This window comes from Balaenoptera musculus, chromosome X (genome assembly GCF_009873245.2).
Source record: "Balaenoptera musculus isolate JJ_BM4_2016_0621 chromosome X, mBalMus1.pri.v3, whole genome shotgun sequence".
Classification (NCBI taxonomy): Eukaryota; Metazoa; Chordata; class Mammalia; order Artiodactyla; family Balaenopteridae; genus Balaenoptera; species Balaenoptera musculus.
This window is the reverse complement of record NC_045806.1, coordinates 112799422-112824273: the sequence shown is the minus strand read 5'-3', so window position 1 is coordinate 112824273 and position 24852 is coordinate 112799422. Positions and strand designations below refer to the sequence as shown.

The following is a 24852-nucleotide window of genomic DNA, read 5'->3' as shown; positions in this document are numbered from 1 at the left end:
CCTTTGGTCTAGTGCATCCAAATGGATGATCTGAAAAAGAAATCTGCCCCTCCAGACAGAGACCAACTAAGTCGAGGGATTTAAGAAATGAGCGAGGATCACAGAAGTCAGAGCATACGAATTGGGAACGAAAAAACGTGGAAACCACGTGTTTCTTTTTCCCGTGAATACTGGCCCAAACTCCTCCAGAAAGATGATGCTCCAGTATCTCCAAACGATTGGTCCTTTTCAAAATCGGGCGCCAGGGTCCCCGGGCCAATGCAGTCAAAAAAGGCTCCAGGCTCCCTGGAAACGCTCCTCCCCTTTGGAGGAAGTTTGCCGGGCGGGGCTCCCACGCATGCTCCGTGCCCGCGGGCCCATTGGCGCGGCCGCCGGGCGCGTGCGCAGGACCCGATGGGTCCCCGGACGCGGAAGACCTGGCCCCGCGGAGGTTCCCGCTTCTGAGGCGTGAGAGGCGGCAGGTTGTAGAATTTGGCCTTGGCTCCGAGGGGTTCCCCCGGGCCATTAGAACCCAAGACCGAAAAAGGAGGCACCGCGGCGGCGGCTGGTCGAACCCCCCACCTGTCCTCCAGGCAGGGAGGGGGAGCGAGGAGGAGAAGCACCGATCGCAGGGCTGAGGAGCCTCCGGACCGGGTCCCGGAGCATGGGGGACTGGACCGGGTCCCCGAGCATGGGAAGCTGGAATCTCCGAGGCTGCCCGGCCGGGCCCTGCCCGACTGTCAGCTCCTCGGTGCTAGTGCTGCCCGGGCAGCTGGGGTGTCTGTAGCCCGGCCCCGCTTGAGGTCGTTGGCCAAAAGATAGCAGCATGAGTTCCGCCGCTGCCTAGTTTCCTCCCCGTCCTTCTCTTCTCCCTCCTTTCTCTCTCCTCTTCCCCATACTTCGTCCTTCTTCTTTCACTCCCCCTCGCTCCTCTTTTCCCTGCACCCTACCCTCCTCCTTTCCCCCGTCTTCTTCTTTTCCCCCTTCTGTCCTCCTCCTTTTACCCTGTTTGTCTTCCTGCTTTTCCATCTATCCTTTTTCCCTCCCTCTTGCTCTTTTACCTCCTCCTTCCATCCCTCTCCTTCCTCGTTCCTCTTCCTTTATCCTGTCACCCTCCACCACGACCTCTCCACCCTCCTCCCCTCCCTCACTCTCATCCTCCCTTCCTCATCCTCATCCTCCTTCCCTCCCCCTCCTCTCCTGCTTTTCTCCGCCCCCGCCCCCAAGCCTCCGCCCCTTAGCCCCCGCCCCCAGCTGCCGGTCCCCAGCAGCTCAGTCCTGCAGTGAGAGTCCTGGGAGTCCATAGCTAAGCACCAGGAGCTGAGCGCTGTCCGCCGTGCCTGCCGGCAAGTCTCCGACATGGCTCAGGAGAAAATGGAGCTGGACTTTGAGTCTGACACATCTGATGGGGTCACCCTGAGGAGAGCCAACAGCGCTCCCCTGATCCATGGGCTCAGGTGAGCACGGTTGGGGAGGCTGGAGTGCAGGGTTCAGGGGCTCCTCGACCCCCTGCAAGCAGTCTTCCTTCCCTCAAGTGAGAGTTGGAGCTCATTTGGGTCCTCCATGCTGAGGGGGTGGGGACTTGTCTGCTTGACAGTAACTTGGGTCCCAAGGTGGAGTGAAAGTTTGACCCCAAACTCTGGGCAGTGTGGGGAAAATGGGGCCCTCTCTACCTGGGGCTCTGTTGGCCCACTGTAAAAGAAACTACAGGAAGCTTCTGGCTCTTCTAACAAGTTGCTTGCCCTGCCTAATTTACACCACTGAATGTCAGACTGAAGCCCCTGGAACTAGGATTGCAACTTGACACCTGCGTCTAAGAGTTGCTATTTCTAAGCTTAGTTTAGGAACCCTGGCATTAACACAGGTTTACTTCAATAAATCGCAATTTATCTAATAACTTGTAATATAAATGGCGTATTCATGTCCTCTTAAGTGATTGGGATTTGTCATAATGTTTTCAGATCCTAAAACTGCCTGAAACGCATTCTGGTCAATAAAAAAAGAAGGGTGGCATGTCAGTGAAAGCACAGGTTTTCGAAAATAATCGAAAGAATTGACCCTTGAATTTTAGTGTAAGGTCTTGTGTTTTCATGTGAATTAAGTGACCAGAGGGTCTATTTTAAGGTAGACTCTTGTGATAGTGAAGGTTAGGTTGGCAGACGTCTTGAGCCTATTACATTTCACTTTTGTAAGTGGGCAATTCATCTTAGAGCCAATTCATGAGACCCTGTAGAAATGGAATGACTCCAGAAAAAGGGGATGGGAGTAGAATTAGCCAAAAACACTAATCAGGCACAGTGAAGACAAAGGAAGAGGTAATCCTTGTCTGTCAAACTGATTAGAATATCTTTATTTTGGGGAAAAAACAGATTCACCTTTTTTTTTTTATATTTCAAAACTGAGGGAATGGTGGAGTGACTCTTTGCTTTTCTAATGCTGTCCTCAGCTCTACATTTATCTTTGACACTATAGGAATAAACTGGTCTTTTCTGGTTGTCTTTTTGAATCTCATAAGCCAGCAATTGCTGGGGACCGGGGTGATCCTGTTGACCTGCATTTAGACTGTTGTAGAAATAACATGCTGGGTTTTCTTGAATCATGATTTAAGTAATTATTTGAAAGGTGGCATGATGCGACAGAAGAAGGAGTGAGGCGACCAGGCCTAGTCCCAATTTTCTCCCTAACTGGCTGTGATCAGGAATGAGTCACTTAGCCTCGTCGAGTCTCTGTTTTCTCATTTAAAATTTCAGAGAGCTGGATTAGGTGATCTCCACGGTCCCTTGAAGCCCAATCCAGTTCAGCCCTGAAAATCCTTCTTGACCTCTTGTCCTGGGCATGGCACTCTGCTAGGGACTGCAGGGATGACCAAAACACCTCTACCAAGGGGTTTAAACCACACGCACACTTTCCTTTAATAAAAAAGTCGGTTTCTGAAGAAGCATCTGATTTCCCGTTGTGCTCCCACCCAATGCAAAGGAGGGAATGATCGCATTAGGTTTGTGCAATGAAGAGAGGCTTTGTGGAGGGTCTGGCATTTTGACGGGTGTTGGAGGAGAGGAAGGGTTTGGACAGATGGTGGTGGGAGGGAAGGCATTTGAGGCAGAAGGGGCAACATGAGCAAGACTCCAGGTGTGCTGATGTAGTTGGACAGCAGGGTTCCAAAGTAGAGCACATGTTTAGGGCAATAGTGGGAGATGTGCTGATAGGGCTCCCCCTGGAGATCAGGGGTCCCCAGCCCTTCTCACGGCACGGCACATGTAGAAAGCAGTAACATTTGCGGGTAGGTCCTCTGGGGTAAACAGATGAGGCTGCCAGTGTCTGGTGGTAACCGGTCTGGGGGCGTGAGTTCTGACCAGAAGGAGCTGGAGACAACCAGTCTGGAGCTCCGCCCCATACCTCTCCTAGCTGTCCTGCAACCCGGAGGAGATCAGTATCAGCCAACCTGTAATCCACAGCACACCCCTCCGGATGCTCTGAAGAGGACGGTGAGGAGTTGATTCATTTTATCAAACAAGGAGCCGTTGTAGATTTCAGTGTTAACCAGAGAGCTGGCGTTAATACAGTCGAAGGATATCTTATATGAGAAGACATTAATCATTTTATTTTTTATTTTTCAGTGACCTTTCCCAGGTTTTTCAACCTTACACGTTTAGAACTCGGAGGAATAGTACAACCATGATGAGCCGTCACAGCTTGGTAAGTGTAGGAGTAAGTATCGTTAGTAGTTGGGATCGGGGGAAGCACTTTAAAATGTACCTCTTTCTTGAGGTGATGTGCTAGGCACCACTGCTTACAAAAGAAACAAATGATTTTACCTGTCTTGTTTACTGCTCATGCTGTGGCTATTTTCAGCTTTTGGTGCAAAAAGGAAACCTGGTTAGAATTTTTTCTTGGCTGTGGGACTTGGTATTTTTAAACATTGTTCCTTGTTTTTTGTTACTACTTGCATCGTGGTTGTGAGGTAAGTCAGGATTAACTTCTAATTATAACTGAGAACAGTGGTCTTTATTTGTCCTAGGATGCAAAAATCATGTATATGGTAGCAGAGTGTTTACTTCTGTTGGACAGTGCTATCTATTCAAAGTAAAGTCTATTTGAAAATGCTTGGATTTGTATTCCAGTAGAGGTGCTGATGGTGACTGGTCTATATAGCCAGAGCCATCAGGAAACACCTTTTTCATTGGTTGTTTGTGTTGGGAGAAATTATGATGAGGTTTTTATGTAGTAGCCCTTCACACGTGGAGCCCACTTATCCGGTAATTGCAGCGCCCTGGAAGATACGAGATGTAAGCAAATAGACCTCTAAAGGGCTGAACCAGATTTCCATAGACTGTGCACAAAGGTTCATCAGTTTATTTGTAGGAGGGGCTCTCTGACCTCTCAATCATCTAAAATTTATGCACAATTATAATAAGCTTCCAACCCAGTAGTGTGTGAGAAGCAGCAAATCAGAAGAGGTACATTTGGGTTAAAGGTGTATTAGCAGCAAGGGAGGAGAGGGGAAGACTGAAAAGCGGGCAGAGGTTCTTACAAAATCAGCCCGTGGCTTGGTCTTAGGGCTGAGAGCCTGTTAATAGACCCTGAGGGTGTCACTGGCGTTGAACTGTAAAATCATTGATGTTCCTACAGATACCTGGGTCATTAACCTTTCCTTAAATTATAGTAATACCTACACTCATATACCTACACTCATATGGTATTTTACATGTTACAAAGTACTTTCACACATTTAATTCTCAGCAACCCCTGTGAAGTAGGCAGGGCAAAAGATGTTTTTCCCAATTAAAAGAGGCAACAGCTAAGACTCAGCCGATCTAAGTAACTTGCTCCGAATCACACAATTAGTAAGTGGCAGAGCTGGGATTAGAATAGAGATCTTCCAGTGCCATTCTGTTTGGTCAAATCTGTTTAAGAAATGGGGGTGGGGAATATAACACTTTTGAGAAAGATTTCCAGCTGAAGTGGCTACAGCTACTTCAAGGGGGAAATGGTAGCTCTCTGGAGATTTCGTTTACTGTCCCTTCTTCCCTGAGGATACTAGAACATAGAACTACTCGTTTTTGCTGTATATGTGAAAAATGTTTCTATATGTTCTACAGCCGTGTTCTGATCTCAATAGTATAGCAAAGAAGGGAAAATGATTTTGCTCCTCTGAACTTCACTTGGCTCTTTTCTAAGATGTAAAGATTCTTATCAACTCTGGCGGGGTGTATCTCTCACTAATAGCCTTCCTTCTGGCTCTACTGAAATGCACGAGTTTGCTGAAGGGGCCGCGTGGACCCACTGTTCTTTATTGATCCCTATTCTCTCCTCACCCCGTCCCCTTTTCCTCTCTGGCTTTTTGGTTTTGGACGCCTTCCCCAGCACCCTTTGGCTACTCTTATTATAATATTGATTACACCATATGCATTATGTCACCGTGTGCTCTACAAATCTTAATATACTTACCTATGTCCCGTCTTAACCCTCACAAAGTAAGGTGTTGCAGGCTGAAATAGAAAGGGCTGGTGGGGGGGGGGCGCGGGGCTGAAGAAAGAGACGTGCAGATCTAGGACCTTCATTATTTAACTGATTAGCTAGAAAGGCAGAGAGAAGGAGGACTCAAGAGTGACTGAAATTTTGTTTCTTGGTGACCAGGGGAAAAGTGTTGCCTTTATTCTGGGTAGAGAATTAAGAGGAATTGGTCGTTTGAAGGGAAAGCAGATATATTCTTTCCAGGCACGTTGGGTTCAAGGTGCCAGTGGCCCCATGCTGTTCTCCAAAGCAATATTCAAAAATCTTCTCAGAAACGACAGTCGTCCTGCCTCACCCCCTTTCACTTTCAGCAGATGACCCTTCTCACTTCTCAGAGAAGGCAGACACCTCTCTTCCATAACCGGCAGCTTTCTTCTCCTGGAAGTGTCTTTCCCTTCACATGGGGTGCTTTCTGCTAATGGTTGGGAATTTGTCGGACTCCCCTGTGCCTTTGCTTAGTCTGTCGTCTCTGCTCTATCTTGTGTCCTCAGTCTCTTCCTTGCTGGCTCTTTCCCTCCCACCTTCTTCTCCTGACTCACACGTCTCGTATCTGGAAGACAAGCTTCTCTTTTTTTCGTACATCTGTCTTTCCCTTTTTCCCTTCCCCTCTCCGAGCTTTTTCAAAGTTTAATCCACACTCAACTGCCTCTGATTCCTTGCCAACAATTCAGCCAGTTTATAATCTCACTACATCTACCACAACTCCACTTCAAAACCATGCTGCTGAAGTCCCCAGTATCAGGGGCCTCTGTTCTGGTCCCGTTTAAGCCCTTTGCTCTAACTTCACACCATTAACTGGCGCCTCCTTGAGGTTCTTGGCTTTTTGCTCAGCCCATCCATTGCTCTTGTTGCTGGTACTAGACACAGCTCTGCTGTTCTCTGTCCCTCTTGCGGGTCTACTCTCCAGTTCTGTCTCAAATCGATGAGTTGTGTGTGATATAGACGTACCATCTAAGCTTGTGACTTTCTCCACAGTCAGCTTCTGGCAATCCGTACTTTGGCTTTCCTGATTATTTCGTTGCCTTTGGGGTTTCTTTTGTTCCCTGACTGACATGTTCATGCTCTCTGCCACAGTATCCTGATGGAGTCTTTCCTGCCTTATTTACTTGCCTAGTAGCTTAGCATTTTTCAAATGACCTTATCAAGAGTTCACCAGCAAACATGTATTACTTTCATAATGGAAAAAAATACTTTTGGAAAGGAATTTACTGGTAAAGTTTTTCTTGTTTCAAAGCCTAGGAGAGGAAGAAGTAAAAGAAAGGGGTGGGAAATGAAGGGATCTCTTTTGAGGTAAAATCTTATTTTAGTGGATAACTTTTAAAAAATTTCACCGGAATTAGCTTTTGCCTAAAAACCTTAGAGCAGTTTATCACCATTTTATACTGCTCACTACATGAGTATTTTTTAAAGTTTGAATAGGATAGGGGCTCTTGTAGCAGGATAATTGTCATATTTGGTTTTATAGTATTACAAATTCATTTGCATTTCATCATGGAATAAATAGTAGTTGTTTACATTATGGCTATAGACTCTCCCCTCGCCAACCACTCAGTAAGATGTTGATATAAATTGTACCTTACATTTCATGATCAGATTATGATGATTCTGAAGGAACATAATTTGGCCCCCAAATCATTTCATCTTTGTGTTATTAAAAAATGATCTAAGGGAAAGCAACAGTTATCTTAAAAATGCACCTTGCCTCTACATTGATTTTTTTCTGAACTAGTAAGCTTTGTGGTGATAGCGTTAGTGATCGAATTTTAGAATTGACTTAGATCATGCAAGTAAAATCTCCTTATTGCAGTTTTAAAGTTTTTTCGATAAACATTAATCATAGACAATATATTATATTGGGCTTATTTGCTCGTCTTCCTCCGTCGGTGCATTGGTAATAAAAATGAATAGAATCAGTGTTTTTGTTTTCCCTTTGTATAGAGTTCCTTATTTTAGATAAGTGAGGTCATGGCTATTTCTAAGACCTGGAGTCTTTTTTTACATAAACGTACACGGCTCTGCATTCATTTTGGGAAAAATGTTAAAGTCAGTGCCTGTCTAGCGACAGATGGTGCTTTGAGGTTGGACACCTGGTGTACTTTCTAAAGACTGAATGTACTCGTGGGTCATTTCAAATAGGATAAAATGTTGAAACATTAGTTGCTGAATGGCTCTCAGTTTACTTACCTTTGCCTGCTTAGGAGAGGAAGACTAAAGCATTGTTTTCCAACCAGGAAATGCACAATTACCTGCTTCTTGGTTTTTGCCAGAGATGAAGGTTTTCAAGGGTTAAAATTATAATCAGTCATAATTCTTGTAACCAAATTTCTTTATCCAATTACATTGTGATCAAAAAAAAAAAGACTGAATGTACTGCCTCTCTAGTGCATTAATGTTCAGTGATTTAAAGAGCTCGATTTCTAAGAAGAGTATGAAAAATTATCTAGGAAGAGGTTGTACACTGGCACTGACAGCAGACCGCTGCTTTGTGATTCAAAAATAGTAAATGTTTACTTTTTCTTTCCAGTTGCTGTCATCCTCACCTAATCGGATTCCTAGCAGCAGACTGCATCAAATCAAAAGGGTAAATTTTACTTATTGGCTCAGATCTGTAATTTTTTGCATTTTACATTTTGATTTTATTTTCATTTTGCAGATTTAGATATTAAAAATGAGTCAGGCTGCCACTCTGGTTAGTTGTGGACAGGTTCAGATTCTTCTGAGTGGGCAGATAAAATACAGATGTGGTACAGGTGACAGACTTAAAATGTCAGTCCCGCTGTACTGTGATGATGTTAAATGAGGCAGAAAAGTCCTTTTCGTTTTCTTTGAAATAGAGAACTGTGTGGATAAATTTTATGTTTTCAGCACATGTTTGCCTTTGCAGGAGGAAGGCATGGATATGATGAACAGAGAAACTGCACATGAAAGGTTAGTGCTTCACAAGAACAGGGTGTGGCCGAAGGTATGTCTTGTTTACGAGCACTAATGGCCATTCATTTTTGTCTGTTTTAGAGAAGTGCAAACCGCAATGCAGATAAGCCAATCATGGGATGAGAGCTTGAACCTGGTAAAGTTTTCACATATCTGCTTGTTGTATATTTTCTAGAACCCGCTATATTGTTCCTTGGCTTCATTCATTTTTTTCATTTACCTCTGGCTCTCCTGTTTCCACATTTGAGTTCAGTGTTTTTGATCTCTGCTTTCCCACCAGAATATGAGATTGCAACTTTTTAGAGTCTATACATTTCTACTCTAAAAATGTAGGCCTATTTGTGTAGTAAAGAAGAACTGTGATGTGTGGAGTTGTGAATTATGAGGAAATAACACTTTCTATTTACAGAGTGATAGTGATTTTGACAAGCCAGAGAAATTATATTCTCCTAAAAGGATTGACTTCACTCCGGTTTCTCCAGCACCATCACCCACCAGAGGATTTGGAAAGGTAGGTTCATTGACAAGATATTAACTCTCTTTCACACACTGAGCTGTTTACTCTCTAAAATACACACAAACACACACACACACACACACACACACACACACACACACACACACACAAATCACCTCAATTTTGATGAATTCAATGACTGGAAGGAAAATTAATAAAAGTCTATAGTAGTAATTTGAAAAAAATCTATCAATCTATCCATCTGTCTGTCTTTATCTATCTATCTATCTATCTATCTATCTATCTATCTATCTATCTATCTATCTATGTATTCTCTCATAAACATGTATGAGAGACAGACAGGTAAGCAATTCTGAGGATGCTGTTGTTGTCATTTTGATAAGAACCTTTTGAAAACCGGAGCACTAGAAGTATTTTAATATGTTTTTTTCTAGCAGTGTTTTTCACCATCCTTACAAATGTTTGTGAGCAGCAGCGGACTACCACCAAGTCCCGTTCCTAGTCCAAGACGCTTTTCCAGGTAAGTAAACCTGCTTTTTAAATGTGGTTGAAAGGCTGTTCATTAAATTTGTCTCTTTGGTGAACTTCTTCCCCAACATTTTATTATGGAAATTTTCAAACAGCAAAACTGAAAGAATTTCACAGTGAACGTCCATATACCTACCACCTATATATTCTACCATTAACATTTTACCATATTTACTTTTTTGAGACTTATGCCAGTTTATGTTCAGAGGGGACACACACACTTGAAAATATATTCTTTATAAGGATAAGGAAAAAAATTTTTTTAAGATTGTAGACCAGTCAAAATCCCAAACAACTTATTAAGAAGGTTTATCTTTTTTTAAAGCTGTTGTGGATATTTTGTCATAGAAAACGAGTTTTTAAAATAGCTTAAAATGCCATGTTATTCCAGATTGTCATATGCCAGGTCAGATCATGCACTCAACCTTCAACACAGGCGTTATCCATTTCTCCCTATGTGTCTGTCAATTTTATTGATTTGCCAAAAGTACTTTAATGTCATCCTGTTTGTTTATTCTTTAAAGCAGGAGAAGCCAGAGTCCGGTCAAGTGCATTAGGCCCAGTGTTCTTGGTCCTCTTAAAAGAAAAGGTATGTGTCGTCCCCCTTCTGCTATTAAACGTAGTCTAGCTTGAATTACAAATTAGCATTTCTGTCTGAAATTAGTTCAAGGCATGACTCCTTTCTTCTAAAGAAATAGTGAAATATTCTTTCCAATGTATGCTTTACTGATTCTAAATTCTGGGAATTAGTTATTTGATACTGTCTATATTTTTTTACACTCCATAACTGAATCTTATTCAGATATTCATAATATCAATATATATTCCAGAAATTTTGCCTCTCAGTGATCTGAATATAAAAGAGATATAAGTTGATACATTGCAGAAATATGTGTTAATGTCATAGCAAATAAGTCCATACACATGCTGTATGCTCAAATATAAGTCACCACCAAATGATGCCTCCCATTTGAGTCTCTATAGGGTTTTTGATATAATAGGGTGCTCTCTTTTTTTGTGTGTGTGGTTTATAAGAAATACACTTTCTTTTTTTTCTTTTTTTAATTAATGTTTTTATTGAAGTAGAGTTGATTTACAATGCTGTGCCAATCTCTGCTGTACAGCAAAGTGACTCAGTTATACACAGACAGATATTCTTTTTTATATTCTTTTCCATTATGATTTATCCCAGGATATTGAATATAGTTCCCTGTGCTCTACAGTAGGACCTTGTTGTTTATCTGTTCTATGTGTAACAGTTTGCATCTACTAGCCCCAAACTCCCAAGGGGTGCTCTCTTAATTACCTTATTTTAAACCACAAAGCACTAAACGAAAATGATCTCACTCAGTGCTAGTTTTAGATGCTTATAGAGGGCACCCAATGGAATCTATTAAAAAAAAGGCAAAGAAATTTAACATGGGTTTAGTCATTATTCCTGGGGATATGACCACATGATTACAAGTGTTGGATGTCATTTTAAATGAGAGTTTTAATGATCATTTTAAAAAAGCAATTCAGTAAGTGTTTTTTTTTTGTGCAGATCACCTCTGGAGCTAGTAAACAAATCAACTCTTCTAATGTTAGGTAAACGGATACTTGCAGCTTCAGCGAAGACTTTCCAGTGGTATAGCATCATACACAGATTCAAAAAGTGCTATATTTCAGACAACTTAAAATTAAAGATGGTGTGCTCTGGGGAATAAATGCTGATACAGTGACAATGTTTGTATTTAGTGAATAAATTTTATTTTATAAACTAATAGTCTTTTTCCTTAAGGCTGCAAGGAATTATTTACAATCCGAAGAACCTTCTCAGGAGCTATTATGTGAAAATAAAACTTGGAAATTAAAGCTAGTATAGTTATTAGTATTAATTTTAAATATGTTGTAGGAAGTTGATGGAATAATGTAATATGGTTGTTCAGTTTCAAAGCTATCCCAAAATATACCAGCAGATGGAGGGATTCCTTGCTAAAAAGGGCTAAAGTCTTTTGCTAATGAGGTGTTGAAAGCCCGGCAGCAGCTTTGAAAAGCCGCATATTAAAGCATGGAAAAAAGCAAATGAAAACATAACCTTTCTTGAATTTCAGTAATTTTCAGAATAGCTCCAGAGGAAAGATAATATGAATTAATTAATAATATGGGGGAAAATGAATGTTGCATTTGTTCTTCCTTGGTCTTTTTCCATCATAAGAATCTTGTAGAGGTTTAAGTTCATGGTTGCTAATTTCTTAATGGAGTGTAGATAGGCCCATGAATTAAATTGTCTTTAACGTTCAATTTTAAAGCTCAGATAAAGAGCTTCGAAACCAAGGTATGTGCATGTTTTAAATCATAGCTTATTTGAAAAGGGGCTTTTCTGTCTAATTTAGGGTTGTTAGTCTTTGCACTCCCAGTGGCAAAATGCTAAGCATTATTTCTTCTGATGCAAAGTTTTTCTATTCCCAGTTCTGAGAAAATCTGTGGGATTGAAGTAGCCAGTACAACATCAATTTTGTGAATTAATTAATAATTGCTTTCAATTACAGATGTGCTTTCAAACTTATATTTTCTAATCTTCATTTTCACTAAGTAGCCTAAAGCAACCTTTGATTTATATGCTCTTTATCAGACTCCATGCTTTTGAATCCATTTGACTTCAACTCAGGAAATGTTCTGATATTAAAATATATAAAGTCAAGAGTCTTTACTAATCATCTAGCATAAATTATTATTCACCGTGAGCTTCAGCTATTGGGGGATACTTTATTTCTGCTGTGGTTATTAGTCTTGATTCATTTTGCCTAATGCAATCAGTGTTCTACTCTTCTATTAAAGAACCTGACTATATGGGCAGCATGCTACATACAGTAAATGAGAAGGTATTTTTAGGGCTCCTGACTTTTTAGTTGAGTTTATGTGGCAGTATATTTCTTCTACATTAAAGCACATGGAAAAATAGCTTTCAAGTAACAGCCTGAAGTATTCTGATCTTTGATTAAGCAAAGGTCACCCCATTTTAGCAGCAAGCCTGTATCTGTAAAATTGCTTTACGGTAGCATCATCTCTTTCTGTTTTAGGTGAAATGGAGACCGAAAGCCAGCCCAAGAGGCTCTTCCAAGGCACTACCACTATGCTGTCTCCGGAGGCTGCACAATTGTCTGATCTCAGTTCATGGTAAAAAATGAAATAAAATCCAAAGGATACTAGGGAATGATGTATTTGAAAAGAACCACAGCAAAAGTATATTGGGATCATTTAAAACATATTCAACTTTTTATCCATGCTCCCTAGAGGTGAAATCTCCATGGAGATGTAGACAGTGTGAGAAACCAGATCGTTTGAAAGTCACCAGGACTTCCTTTGGAAGTGCGTGTATCTTTTTGGCACCTTCACCTTCATGCCTAGCTCCTGTTAGGTCAGCCTCTCAATAGGTGCTAATGGTGTGGGAGAGTGTCAACAGCTGGATGGCATGAGAAGGAGCTTCTGGGTTGCCCTGGGGAATATGCCTTGATTGTAGCTGCTCTGCCTGCCTTTTGTATTATATCCTTTTAACTTAGCAGAGAACACCAGCATTCTCTTAAGCATGGCCTTTTCTAAACAGCACTATCTGTTGTTATAAAATCTTTTTGAAAATTTTGGGGTGTTCCATCACAATAGTAACTAAGGTTTCGTTTAAATAGTAACACTTGAAGATTCCTGTGGTCTGTTCACATAACTGTTTTTTAGTCTTTTAGTCTTACTCAGCCGAGTTTAGATGTCTAACTTAAGGCCCTTTCGTGTTTTTGTGTGTAAGTTAACTTCTTTTCCTGTACCCGAATTTGAGTACTAGGATGAGTTGAGTACTTGGATGCCAACATACGTACTGGAAGGAAGAGAAAGGGATAATAGCAGTGGCCAGGTGATATTTTGAAATCTTTCAGTACGTTTCAGTCAACTTACTGAGCACCCATGTTCTGGGTGCAATTGTGTAGTGCCTTGCAGAACTTTTTGTTCCCTGAATTTTATGGCTAAGGTTCTTTTTTTTTTTTAAGAACCCCAGAGGGCGTTCACTTTAAAATAAAAAAGATGGTGCTCTCTAAATGGAAGAATCCTGTTAAGCCACTTATAAGTTATACAGACTGACTATTCCTTCTTTCCAAATCACTTATTCGTTGTTTTGTCCAAGGTAACCTCTACTTCTAGTTGACCCAAGAAGTCACAGATTATTCTAGCTCATTAGACTCGTTGATCAGTACCATTCTAACCTTGGAACAGATGCCTTTTAGATAGTTCTAGCTATTTTCAGCCCCACACTCTCTCTTCTCTCTCATCCCTGTCTGTCCTTGGTAGCTCAGTGCTAAATTTGGTACAGAATGCCTTTCCAGGTATGTAGATGATTGCAAAGAGAAAACTTCTAAAGCTTGTCAAGAGGACTAGTGGGTGAAACTCTATACTGAGTGGAAACCGCGTATCACTTTTATGGTAAAGTGTGTTTTAATATAGGCACATGACATTATAAATAGATTTCCTTATGCAGTTACTAACCAACTAACCAAGTTCATGTTAAAAGATATGAAAGCATCCGCCAAGCTAAAAACATACAGGGTGAGGTGATTTTTTTTCTTAAATATTGCTGTAGGCTGACTGTGCTTGATGCTATGAGACAGGTTCACACTAATGAGTAAGGAAGGACAGAGAATATATGGCATTTACCAAGGGTCTTCTCCCGTTGTTCAGACGTTTATTCCTCTGAGCAGCACAACCTAAGCTGTCTATGATGGTGGCTGTTGTGAGGCTTCTATTTTATTTTATTTTTTTTTGGCCGTGCCACGTGGCTTGCAGAATCTCAGTTCCCTGACCAGGGGTTGAACCCAGGCCACGGCAGTGAAAGCCCAGAATTCTAACCACTGGGCCACCAGGGAACTCCCATGAGGCTTCTATTTCTATTGCCACCACCTCCATTCTCCGTAGACATGTGACTGGCTGTGGGAGCCCTGGGAACATCAACATTGGGGATGAAGGGCACTTCTGATCTGTAAACACAAAAAGTGTCGCCTCACACTGGAGAGATTTACTTTATTCGTGGCTGCTCATAGAGTGCTAACAAGCCAACATATGGCTCAAGTAATATATTAAAAAGAAACTTATTACTCAAAATTCACAAAACTCAGTGTCAAAGATATTTAGGTGATTAAACTTTCAAGCGATGATTTTAGTAAGTTTGGAGCATCTGGACTTCTGAGGCTGTTAAAGCTGACAATCGCACTAAGACTTTTGCAACACCTTGTGTACTAAGATTGCTGACATTTATGTCTTAAAATTAACAGAATTTAAATATGAGTTATTCATGATATGTAAAATTGGATTCTGTTTTTGCAGAAACTTTTTTTTTCCTATCTCTTGAAAGCAGCTTCATTGATCAGACATCCATATTCTTAGAAATGGGGACAGAGACAGGAGCTAGCTGTTGCCAAGGATAACAATCTACTCGATAACTAAGGAAACCATTTTTATACATTTTAGGGAGAGAAAAGGTATCAGATCATCAGTAGGTATTATCTCATCATTTCAGTCATTATAGTTTGTTCCCTGCCCCACTCCATAAAGAAGAGATGGGTTTTAAAACTTTAAAGTTTATACGGTAGATAATGATCTTTAAAAGCTTGCATCTTTGAAGTATAAATTGTCAATAAGTGTGAAGTTTGAGTGTTGACCCATATGGAGTTTGTGTCTGGTGTGCCAACTGCTATGCAAAGGAATAGTGGGCCTCCTTTTTATAAACCCATTTATTTATTTATTTATTTATTTATTTATTTATTTATTTATTTATTTTAGTGATTGAATCTTTTTTTTAAAATTTCTTTATTTTATTTATTTATTTTTGGCTTTGTTGGGTCTTCATTGCTGTGCGCTGACTTTCTCCAGTTGTGGTGAGCGGGGGCTACTCTTCCTTGCGGTGCACGGGCTTCTCATCGCAGCGGCCTCTCTCGTTGTGGAGCACAGGCTCTAGGCGCGCAGGCTCTAGAGCGCAGACCCAGTAGTTGTGGCGCACGGGCTTAGTTGCTCCACGGCTTGTGGGATCCTCCTGGACCAGGGCTCGAACCCGTGTCCCCTGCATTGGCAGGTGGATTCCTAACCGCTGTCCCACCAGGGAAGCCCTATAAACCTATTTTTTACTAAAAATTCTTCAATCTTTGCCAACTAAATCTGGGGAACTTTGTTAACCACAAGGTAGGAATTATGTCATTCTGCATTTAGTCCTTAGGAACATCAAGAGTTTGACCGTAGCTCGGAAGTACACCTTTACATGGCGCTTTGATTCTTTTTTTCATGCTGGGAACTGTTCTGCTCCTCATTCTTTTGGGAGTAAGACTATCTGTGGCATATAAAATAAAGGAGTTTTCAGGGCTGCTAGCCATGTAGTGAAGATTAAGTGATAGTCTATTTCTCCTACAGAAAAGGAAAAAGTCTTCCATGAAATTTCTTGCCCAGTGCCTTAGTGTTAACAGGACTGCTGACTTAACCTTTATGGTTTTATTTTAGCATTTTTCATTAGACTTATCTCAGTGATTTTTAACATTATTTTTAATGTATGTGTCACGGCAAGAAAATTTTATCATGAGTATGTTACATGTACAAAGAATAAGGTAATCATTATTTATTATGACAGAAATGTTCACATATACTTGAAGATGTTTATATGAGCAGCTTAGACTTCTGTGCTGATATTCTTTTTCTGGTGATTAAAGAGTAGTATTTTTAATTAAAATTTTTTTCTTCCAGTTTTATTGAGTATAATTGACATACAACACTGTATAAGTTCAAGGTGTACAGCATAATGACTTGACTTACGTACGTCATGAAATGGTGACCACAATAAGTTTAGTGAACGTCCATCATCTCATATAGATACCAAATTAAAGAAATAGAAAAAGAATTTTTTCCTTGTGATGAGACCTCTTAGGATTTGACTTTCTTAACTTTCATTTATAACGTATAGCCATGTTCATTATCTTGATCGTGTTGTACGTTACATCCCTATGTGCTGATACTTTAAAACTCCTATCCCCAAAGTGACAGTGGAACTGATCACATTTAACTATGTGATCTTAAAAACCTAGAGGCTATACAGCAAGATAATGCTGGGTCTTCGTAAGGTAAGATAGTAGAGAGTAGAGAACAAACCCTATGGACCAGTTTAACCCACACCAAGGGGTAGGGGGATGCCCTGTAGTCTTACCTTATACTAAAATCTGTGCTGGGGCTGACAGGGCTGCGGCTGATTTCTGGCGTATTTACCTGCCTGCCGTTTATCTGATAGAACCCAGTTTACTGACTGGACAAGGCACAAGGGTGGCTCCACCAGATGGGTGATAGCATGAGTCACACTGGACAAGCTAATTTTGTTGTTACTTTATCACTGAATGTTTTAATGATTCCCTTATACTTTCTCCCTTAGTTTTTTTAGACAGAGGGCACTACTTTAGCTGTCATAAGTATTTTTGGTGGTGTGGTTCAAATACTGCCTCAATTGGTATAGTCAGTGGCTGAAATGAATTAGTTTACTTTTGTTTCACGTACTCCTGTGTCCAATTTGAATTGTCTAAGTCCTTTGCTTTCCTGCCGTTGTTTGGCTTTGGTCCACTAGTCTAAGGCTCATTAGCACCTCCATCAGAGCTTAAACTAGGAAAGAAAAAAAGAGAGAAACTTAAATTGGACCACGCTTTGTTGCTTTTTGAAGCCCTGGTAGAAGGTTTAATAGCAGACACAGTGAAAATCACTTTTGTACAGTGATCTCTCTGGAATTACAAAATCACGTTAAGTCTTGCTTGTGGATATATTAACAGTGGGTAATTTGTGACCTGTAGTCACTGCTTCCAGGACCAAGTATAGTAGTGCCAGATTAATTAGAACAGAAACTAGATTTTAGTTTAGTGAAAATACCTGGTTAAAGTTTTACCAGGCTCTGAATTTAAATTGCACTGGAGACTAAATGCAAGTATGCTGTTTTTCTGTCAATGAAACACAATTATATATGTTTACAGTTAATAATTGAGAAGAAATTCTTGAAAAATATATATTCTTGAAAAAATATATGAAGTGAAATGTTCAGACTTATTTTTTTCTTGGTAACTTCCCCATTAGCTTATTTCTTTAAGGTAATCAACAGCATTAGAAGACAAATTTCACGGCGAGTCACGTTCTATGTTTTTGAATGAATACAGGATTCACCTAAGCAAACAGGTTTTATGGCAAATGGAATCTTTTAACCCAGGGCTCACCATAAGTCTGGTTGGAATAAGAAAGTATTTATATTCAGATTATCTGCTTGGTGGCCAAATTTTAATCTAAGCCTGTTTCTTCCTGCCAAGTAGCAGAGAGCGTGTCCTTCGGCTTCCCAGCCAATATGTGCTTTAGGAAAGTAAATTCATTTTAGTATTAGTCTAGGCAAAATGCTGCAGGAGGAAAATCACATATGTTCCAAAGGCAAATATAAAGGTCTTTTGATTTTCCAATGTCTTAGATTATCTGTGCAACTTTCTTTCAGTACTTTGAATAATTCATATTTTAGACCCATTTTGCCATTTGGTTGAAAAAATACCAGAGCCAGCTAAATTTTCCAAACTTCTTACTTAAAAGTGGTATTATTAATGATGCATTTGACAGCAGAAAGTATAGAGTAGGAGGACTGTGGAATATACTGTTTCCATTTTTATTGGGTTGGCCAAAATGTTCCTTCGGTTTTTAAGTAAAACTAAAAGACATATTTTCCATTTTCACCAAGAACATTATTGAACAACGTATTCACTGTTTTGTTCCACTACCTTCTGCCATTTTTCAGGCAACTTCATAATTTCATTTACCCAAAACTTTTTATCTTTTTGTGCAAAGCACTGTTCCAGGTGCCTTTTACAGTCTTCCAGGGAATTGAAATTTTTTCCATTAAGAGAATTTTGTAAAGACAGAAATCAATGGAACTCCGAAGGTGCAACGTCTGGTGAATACGGCGGGTGAATCAGAACTTCCCAGCCAAGCTGTAACAAAGAAACCTGGTCCTCAAAGAAACATGCTGTCTTGAGTTATCCTGATGGAAGATTATGCGTTTTCTGTTGACTAATTCTGGACGCTTTTTGTCAAGTGCTGCTTTCAGTTGGTCTAATTGGGAGCGGTACTTGTTGGAATTAATCATTTGGTTTTCCAGAAGGACCTGATAATAGAGGACTCCCTTCCAATCCCACCATATACACACCATCACCTTCTTTGGATGGAGACCGGCCTTTGGTGTGGTTGGTGGTGGTTCACTTCGCTTGCCCCACGATCTCTTCCGTTCCACATTGTTGTACAGTATCCACTTTTCATCGCCTGTCACAATTTGTTTTAAAAACAGAACGTTTTCATTACGTTTAAGTAGAGAATTGCATGCAGAAATACTGTCAAGAAGTTTTTTTTCCGCTTAACTTACGTGGAACCCAAACATCAAAGCGATGAACGTAACCAAGCTGGTGCAAATGATTTTCAGCGCTTGATTTGGATATTTTGAGTACGTCGGCTATCTCCCGTGTGGTATAACATTAATTGTTCTCAATTAATGTCTCAATTTGATCACTATCAACGTCAACTGGTCTACCCGACTGTGGAGCATCGCCCAGCGAGAAATCTCCAGCACAAAACTTTGCAAACCACTTTTGACACGTTTGATCAGTCACAGCACCTTCTCTATACACTGCACAAATCTTTTTTTGTGTTTCAGTTGTGTTTTTAACCTTTCTTGACATAATAAAGCATAATATGCCGAAAATGTTGCTATTTTCTTCCATCTTCAATATTAAAATGGCTACACAAAAATTCACCAATTTTGATATTTTTTAAATGCACGCTGATACGACAGCTGTCACAACACAGTCTAACAAAATTGTTTCGAATGAAGTTAAGGATGACTAAGTGCTACTAGAGCCATCTTATGGAAAAAACCGAACGAACCTTTTGGCCAACCCGATATTTTTACTTTTCCAAAGCCTATTTGTATTCTGTTTCCATCTGAAAACAATCCATAGGCAAAAGAAAGAAATGACATTTTGAAGAAATGTAAGAGTAGAGAAGCTGGGTTGGGGGAAGTTACATTTTATTAAGGGTGGTACAGAGGCCAGAAACTTCCAAATGTATCATAGGTTGCTTAACAGTGGGAATACATTAACTTGGAAATTCATAAAAACGATAATATTAAAGACATAATATTGAGTTTCAGGGCAGTTTAGACCAGGATGGGCTTTTGCAAAGGAGCTAGTGATCAAACTTAAACTAGAACCTATATTTGCTGATTCACAAGTCCTTCTCCAATTCTATGCTTTGTTTCCTTTTCAAAAATAAAAAAGTATGTCTGTGTAGATCCTAAAACTGCCTGACTCCTTCGCCAGCTTTCTCTCATCATGTTCTCCTTGCTGTCTGTGCTATAGCCATACTAGCCTGGTTTTGGCTCCTAGAAATACCCTTGCCTCTTCCCCAACTTTACCCAGTTAAGGCCTACTCATCTTTCAGACAACTGCTCAAATATCACTTTGGGGGAGGCTTGTTCCTCCGTATTCCTCCAAATTAGATCAGGTCACCCATGTTATATACTCTCAGAGTCCCTTGTATCTTTACTGCTTTGATCACAAATTATAATTATATATTTATTAGCATGATTATATAACTGTCTCCTGTACTATACTGTAAATTAGATGAGGGCAGGGGTCATGTCTGTCTTATATACCACTGTATTTCTAATATCTGGCATACATTCTGCACTTGGTAGGTACTCAGTAAATATTAGAAGAAATGAAATGACTGAATGAGTGAATTCGGGCCAAATATAGAGCACGGAGCTTACATGTTGTATTGATGGGTATCATAGCCAGGAAGGCAGCCTCATGTCAGATTGTGAAGGCTGGCAATTGTGAATGCTAAAGTCTGTAGCCAGATTCATGAGGCAGGCTGGCTTGATTGTTGGGAGCCCTGGGAGCCTGGGCTGGATGGGTCAGGTATCCCCAGGTTGGGTTCTAGAGGCTCCTGATGACCAGATCAGGAGTCTTAGTGGAAGGACAGGAGCAGAAGCCAGTTGTCAGGATTAAAGAGGCAAATGGGCTGTGAGGGTATTGGGTCTGTGGATATAGAGCATTTCTATTAGAAGCTTGACTGGAAGTTAACTGAAGGGATCAAAGAAACAAGTCTTTTAGAAATAGGAGGGAGACCTTTGAGTTTTGAAAGCAAGAGGAAAGGAAATAGTCTAAGAAATTCATAAAATGAGAAGAACATAAAAGGCAAATAATGGAGGAAATTAGAAAAAAAAATGTGTATTTGAGTCGAAGGCCTCTTGGGAGTGAGGAAGTGATAAAATCTAGAGCAGTTGAAAGACTGTTCTGGAATGGAAGGACCATGAAGCAGTATACTTGCTAGAATACTTCCGACAGTCCAGGGTACCTCAGCGAGTAACCACTCCTCTTACTCGAAGGCTGAAGGTAAGAAGAGAAATATAAAAATAAAAAAAAAATTTTAAAGAAGAGAAATATAAGGGTAGAAATCGCTTGAGCTGAAGGTAGGGGAACTCCCTCACGGAAACCATGACATGTCAAGAGGAACACTTACTGGTATGTTGGACCTTCTGGTGCCTCTAGGAGAGCACCCAAATGATACAGAACCTTGCGTGTCTTAACTTGGGATTTCTCTGACATTGTCCTCTCCCAGGTATCTGAATATAGTACATTCTCTAGTTTTGCTGTTGCTTTTATGCTTTTTATGATTTACCAATGCTGTACTGATCCGTGAGTTCTTGAAACCATGTCATTGCATGTTATGTTTGCCTTTACCCTGATAGATGCATCTGCTTATAATTCTTTTTGCTTTGTCCTCAGTTCAGATATTTTGGATGGCAGTAGTAGCAGCAGTGGCTTGTCCTCAGACTCACTGGCTAAAGGCAGCACAACCGCAGAGGCTCCAGTAGCATGCTCCAATTCATGCTCTCCGTTCATCTTGATGGATGATCTCTCACCCAAGTGACTTACCCATTTCTGATTCAGTGTTCTAACTGCTGTTTCCTGCAGAAAACATTCAGGGAGGAACACAGGGAACTTTGATCCGTAATGAGGATTAAAGTGTTACTGATCTAAACCATTTTGATGCCGTTCTTTTTTGGCACTTCTCTAAAGTTTGATTTTTTGAGTGTAGTAACCTTACTTAGGTCTCTTTTTGCTGATCTCATTTTGAACTAGTAATGAAATCTCAAATACTCATTTTTGATTGCTTAGAGTACATATATATATATATATATTTTCCTCAGTGCTTCAAAGAGCACCTATTTTAGAGTCTATACATTTAAGGAAAGCACTAATATGTATTTTCGACAATGGTTCTTTTTCCCAGCAGTGTCATGACAGCTAGAGTTGATCAGAAATTCTCTTGCTTGAGAGATTTTTGTTGTTGTTGTTCTCTGTTGACTACATAAGTCTCAAATCTCTTTATCTCACAATATTAGATGAGTTGCTTTTGATATAAATTTTTATTTTTCTGCATCAGCTTAAAGTACATTATTTTGTTTCCCTTTCCTGTTTGAGCTGCTTCCTTGCCATTTCTCACAAAGGGGAAAAAACATGTCGTTGCTTTCATTACTGTGCATATTGCTTCTTTGCTGTTGGAGTGTAGGATACAAGGATTGATTTTAGTGCTGAGAATGTAAACGGACTTAACAGGATGCCGGGATTAGTCACCACAGCTTCTTATGACTTAGCTACCCCAGTTGATATTGTTCTCCTCAAACCTGTTGCCCTAAGGAATATATAAAATATTGTTAATGTTTCTAGGTGGTGTTATCAAGGAGAAGAAATTCCTGCCTTGACCAGATGTGTGGAGCATCTACAAATGAATGAATAATGTTATTTACACACAAACCACTGTGTAGAAAAGTGTACACGGAGCTTGACAGCTTGTCTTGGGTGGTGTAATGAGGCCTGAGGGGCCTTGGGGTTCAGTGTCATGCTGTAAAGATGTATATCATAAGGTAGGATAGAAAAGGGGCTCTGTGTCTGATTGCCACATACCGTTTTGATTGCTGCTTCTTTCTGATTACTTTTTCGTCATTGGAGTTGTTTGTTTTGTTGTGTGGTGAGTGGTGTTGTCGACTGTATTTTGGTTATTGTGTTGCCCCCAGAATCAGAGTCCAGTTCTTATACATGCTGCCTTATAGGAAGCGCAGTTTAATATCTACGAGGAAGCTTTTAGGAGCTGCCAAAGTCAATGTCATCGTGCATTCTGCTTTTAAGAAGCTGTTTGAGCTGTCAACAGTGTACATGATAGTAAGTCTGCGGTACCATAAGTTATTTAACATTTAAAAGAGGAAAATCCCGATAGAGCTATTTTAAAACCTGAGTGTAATCTATTGCCGTGTTATTTATTATTTAAAACTGTGTGCAAAATGTCTGTTGTGATAGATTTCTTTTAATGGTCAGACATCGTGGTTGGATTGTCTGTATTTAACATGCAAATTTGCCTGCTAGGACCACAATATTCCATTTTTAAATGAATGTAAGAAATGAAAACTACTGCATTTGTGTCTTTTGAAGGCAAAGGTCGTTGAATTTTAAAGGAAGATGATGTGCTTTGAGGGTACCCACAGACTAGTAATACTGTAGGGCTTGAAGGGAAACCTATTCTCTCTGAATTATAAGAGAGCATCACTTAGCTTGCAGTAAGTAGTTCTGTTGTAGCATCAGCTGTATTGTTTATTTTAAATTGTGGTAACTGCCATAATGGTCATTAATGGCTTTATTTCTCATATTGACTTTCATCTGTGCAAAGTCCATAATCCTTCAAACCTAACATGAATGTATATATTATGAAGATTGTTCTCTAGTATGTCATTTTAAAGAAAAATTACATCAGTGGTATGCAGTGTATTTATTCTGTTTGTGAAAGAACCATGTTAAAAGTCTCTGCCTATATAATACTAAGAGATGGTTTTCTCCTATAGGGTATTTATCCACCAGCTCTCTACTGTCTTCTTTGCCTTAAAGGGACACTTTTGGCCATCATTTTTTGGCTCTAATTTAGGACTCTTAAGACATAACCTTTAGAATGTAATGATATTTAAATTTATTTTAAATAAAATAAATTTATTTTGGGGTAGAATTGGGACAGGAAAATGAAATTGTTCCTCTGTTATGAGAACTAGGAGGCAAGGTAACTGACTTTACTGTTTAAGCCAAGGTTCATTTTTATTGTTTAAAGTGACTAGAGAGTTAAGTTTGTGCAGGGGTTGTTTCGGATTACATAAAAGATAGACATGCTAACCTTCAGGTGAGCTTTGTTGACAGTACTCCTTTATTTTTATATAAAGTCTAATATTTGAAAAGTGATCATTGTTATAAAGTAAAATTCTCTCTTCCTATTCTAATATATCATATTTCAGGCTTCTATGTGAAAACAAGTATAAGAGATGATATGATAAGAAAATTTAATAGATGCTCTTTTTGCTTGACTGACATATAATCACTGTGTTTCATGATAACTGCTTTTGGAATAATAATAAGTTTTGTGAACTGCTGACCTTGTGTATATCTTAGAGTGCAAATTTAATAAAGTGTGTACACATGCATAAAATTCTGTAAAATTTTTAAGCCTATCCATATCCCAGTATTGCATTCTCTGTGTCTAATTGCAGTCAAGTTTTGAATAAAAGGATATCGGGAACACAAAAGAACTAATAGCTGTTTTGAAGTTTGGGTTGTTTCCCAAAACAAAGAGAAACCTCTCCACATAATCTGTCAAATTTTCAAGAGCATTTTGTAGAATTTGACAATTTAGAAGGTTCTTGCCAATTTAGAAGGTTCTTGCCAAGGCTACACATATTTCTTACTTGTTTTGGATTTATCTTATCTTGTGTTTTTTTTTTTTTACATATTCATAGGACTCTAGATTGTTTTTGGAGCAAGATAGCGGGGGTGGGTAGACAGGCAAAAAATAAAAGCCTTTCATGCATGACTCAGGTTTTAAACACTCACTTTTCTTTTCAGTATTTAAAAAATACATGAACTATTTTATTTCACACTTACAGAAAAGTTGCAAGAATAGCCCAAAGAACTCCCATATATTTTTCACCCAGGTTCCTCAGTTGTTGATATTTAACCACATTAGTTTTACCATCCCTCCCACTCGCTTGTATGTATGTATGTCTGTATATGTCTTGTATATTTGTATGTGTGTGTCACATTTTTTCTGAACCATCTGAGAATAAGATATAGACATGATACCCCATTACTCTTAAGTGCTTCAGTGTAAATTTCCTAAAGACAAGGACATTTCTACATGACCACATTGCAGCTATCAAAATCAGGAAATTAACCTTGATACAAAACTATCCCACCTAGTGTACAGACCCCATTCATATTTTGCCTGTGGTCCCAATAAGGCTCTTTTAGCAAGAGGGAAAA

General features: G+C 39.7%; 1 protein-coding gene and 2 non-coding genes across 10 annotated transcripts; all 3 read left to right on the top strand.

Annotated features, from left to right (window-relative positions):
- Positions 1-358: 358 nt before the first annotated feature.
- PABIR2 (PABIR family member 2) lies at positions 359-24115 on the top strand. 8 transcript variants are annotated; one of them, XM_036840364.1, is made up of 10 exons: positions 359-1436; positions 3597-3675; positions 8018-8074; positions 8378-8421; positions 8506-8560; positions 8834-8935; positions 9337-9422; positions 9955-10019; positions 12493-12589; positions 21283-24106. In XM_036840364.1, exons 1-10 carry the CDS (start codon positions 1339-1341, stop codon positions 21425-21427), a joined length of 828 nt encoding a protein of 275 aa, XP_036696259.1. In that variant the 5' UTR covers positions 359-1338; the 3' UTR covers positions 21428-24106. The 8 variants fall into 8 exon arrangements, with proteins under 8 accessions (XP_036696259.1, XP_036696266.1, XP_036696268.1 ...); XM_036840371.1 differs by having other exon boundaries at positions 391-1436; positions 9958-10019; positions 22228-24115; XM_036840373.1 differs by having other exon boundaries at positions 391-1436; positions 9340-9422; positions 9958-10019; positions 22228-24106.
- LOC118889348 lies at positions 12213-12356 on the top strand. Its single transcript, XR_005018485.1, has one exon. It is a non-coding gene; the product is annotated as a small nucleolar RNA U109 (small nucleolar RNA).
- LOC118889347 lies at positions 15721-15852 on the top strand. The gene has a single exon (XR_005018484.1). It is a non-coding gene; the product is annotated as a small nucleolar RNA U109 (small nucleolar RNA).
- Positions 24116-24852: the final 737 nt, after the last annotated feature.

Coding starts and splice junctions, on each gene's coding strand:
- PABIR2 (XM_036840364.1), top strand. CDS start 1,339: ATGGCTCAGGAGAAAATGGAGCTGGACTTTGAGTCTGACACATCTGAT. Junction 1,437..3,596: donor CCCCTGATCCATGGGCTCAG/GTGAGCACGGTT, acceptor TTTATTTTTCAG/TGACCTTTCCCAGGTTTTTC. Junction 10,020..12,492: donor TGGTCCTCTTAAAAGAAAAG/GTATGTGTCGTC, acceptor TTTCTGTTTTAG/GTGAAATGGAGACCGAAAGC.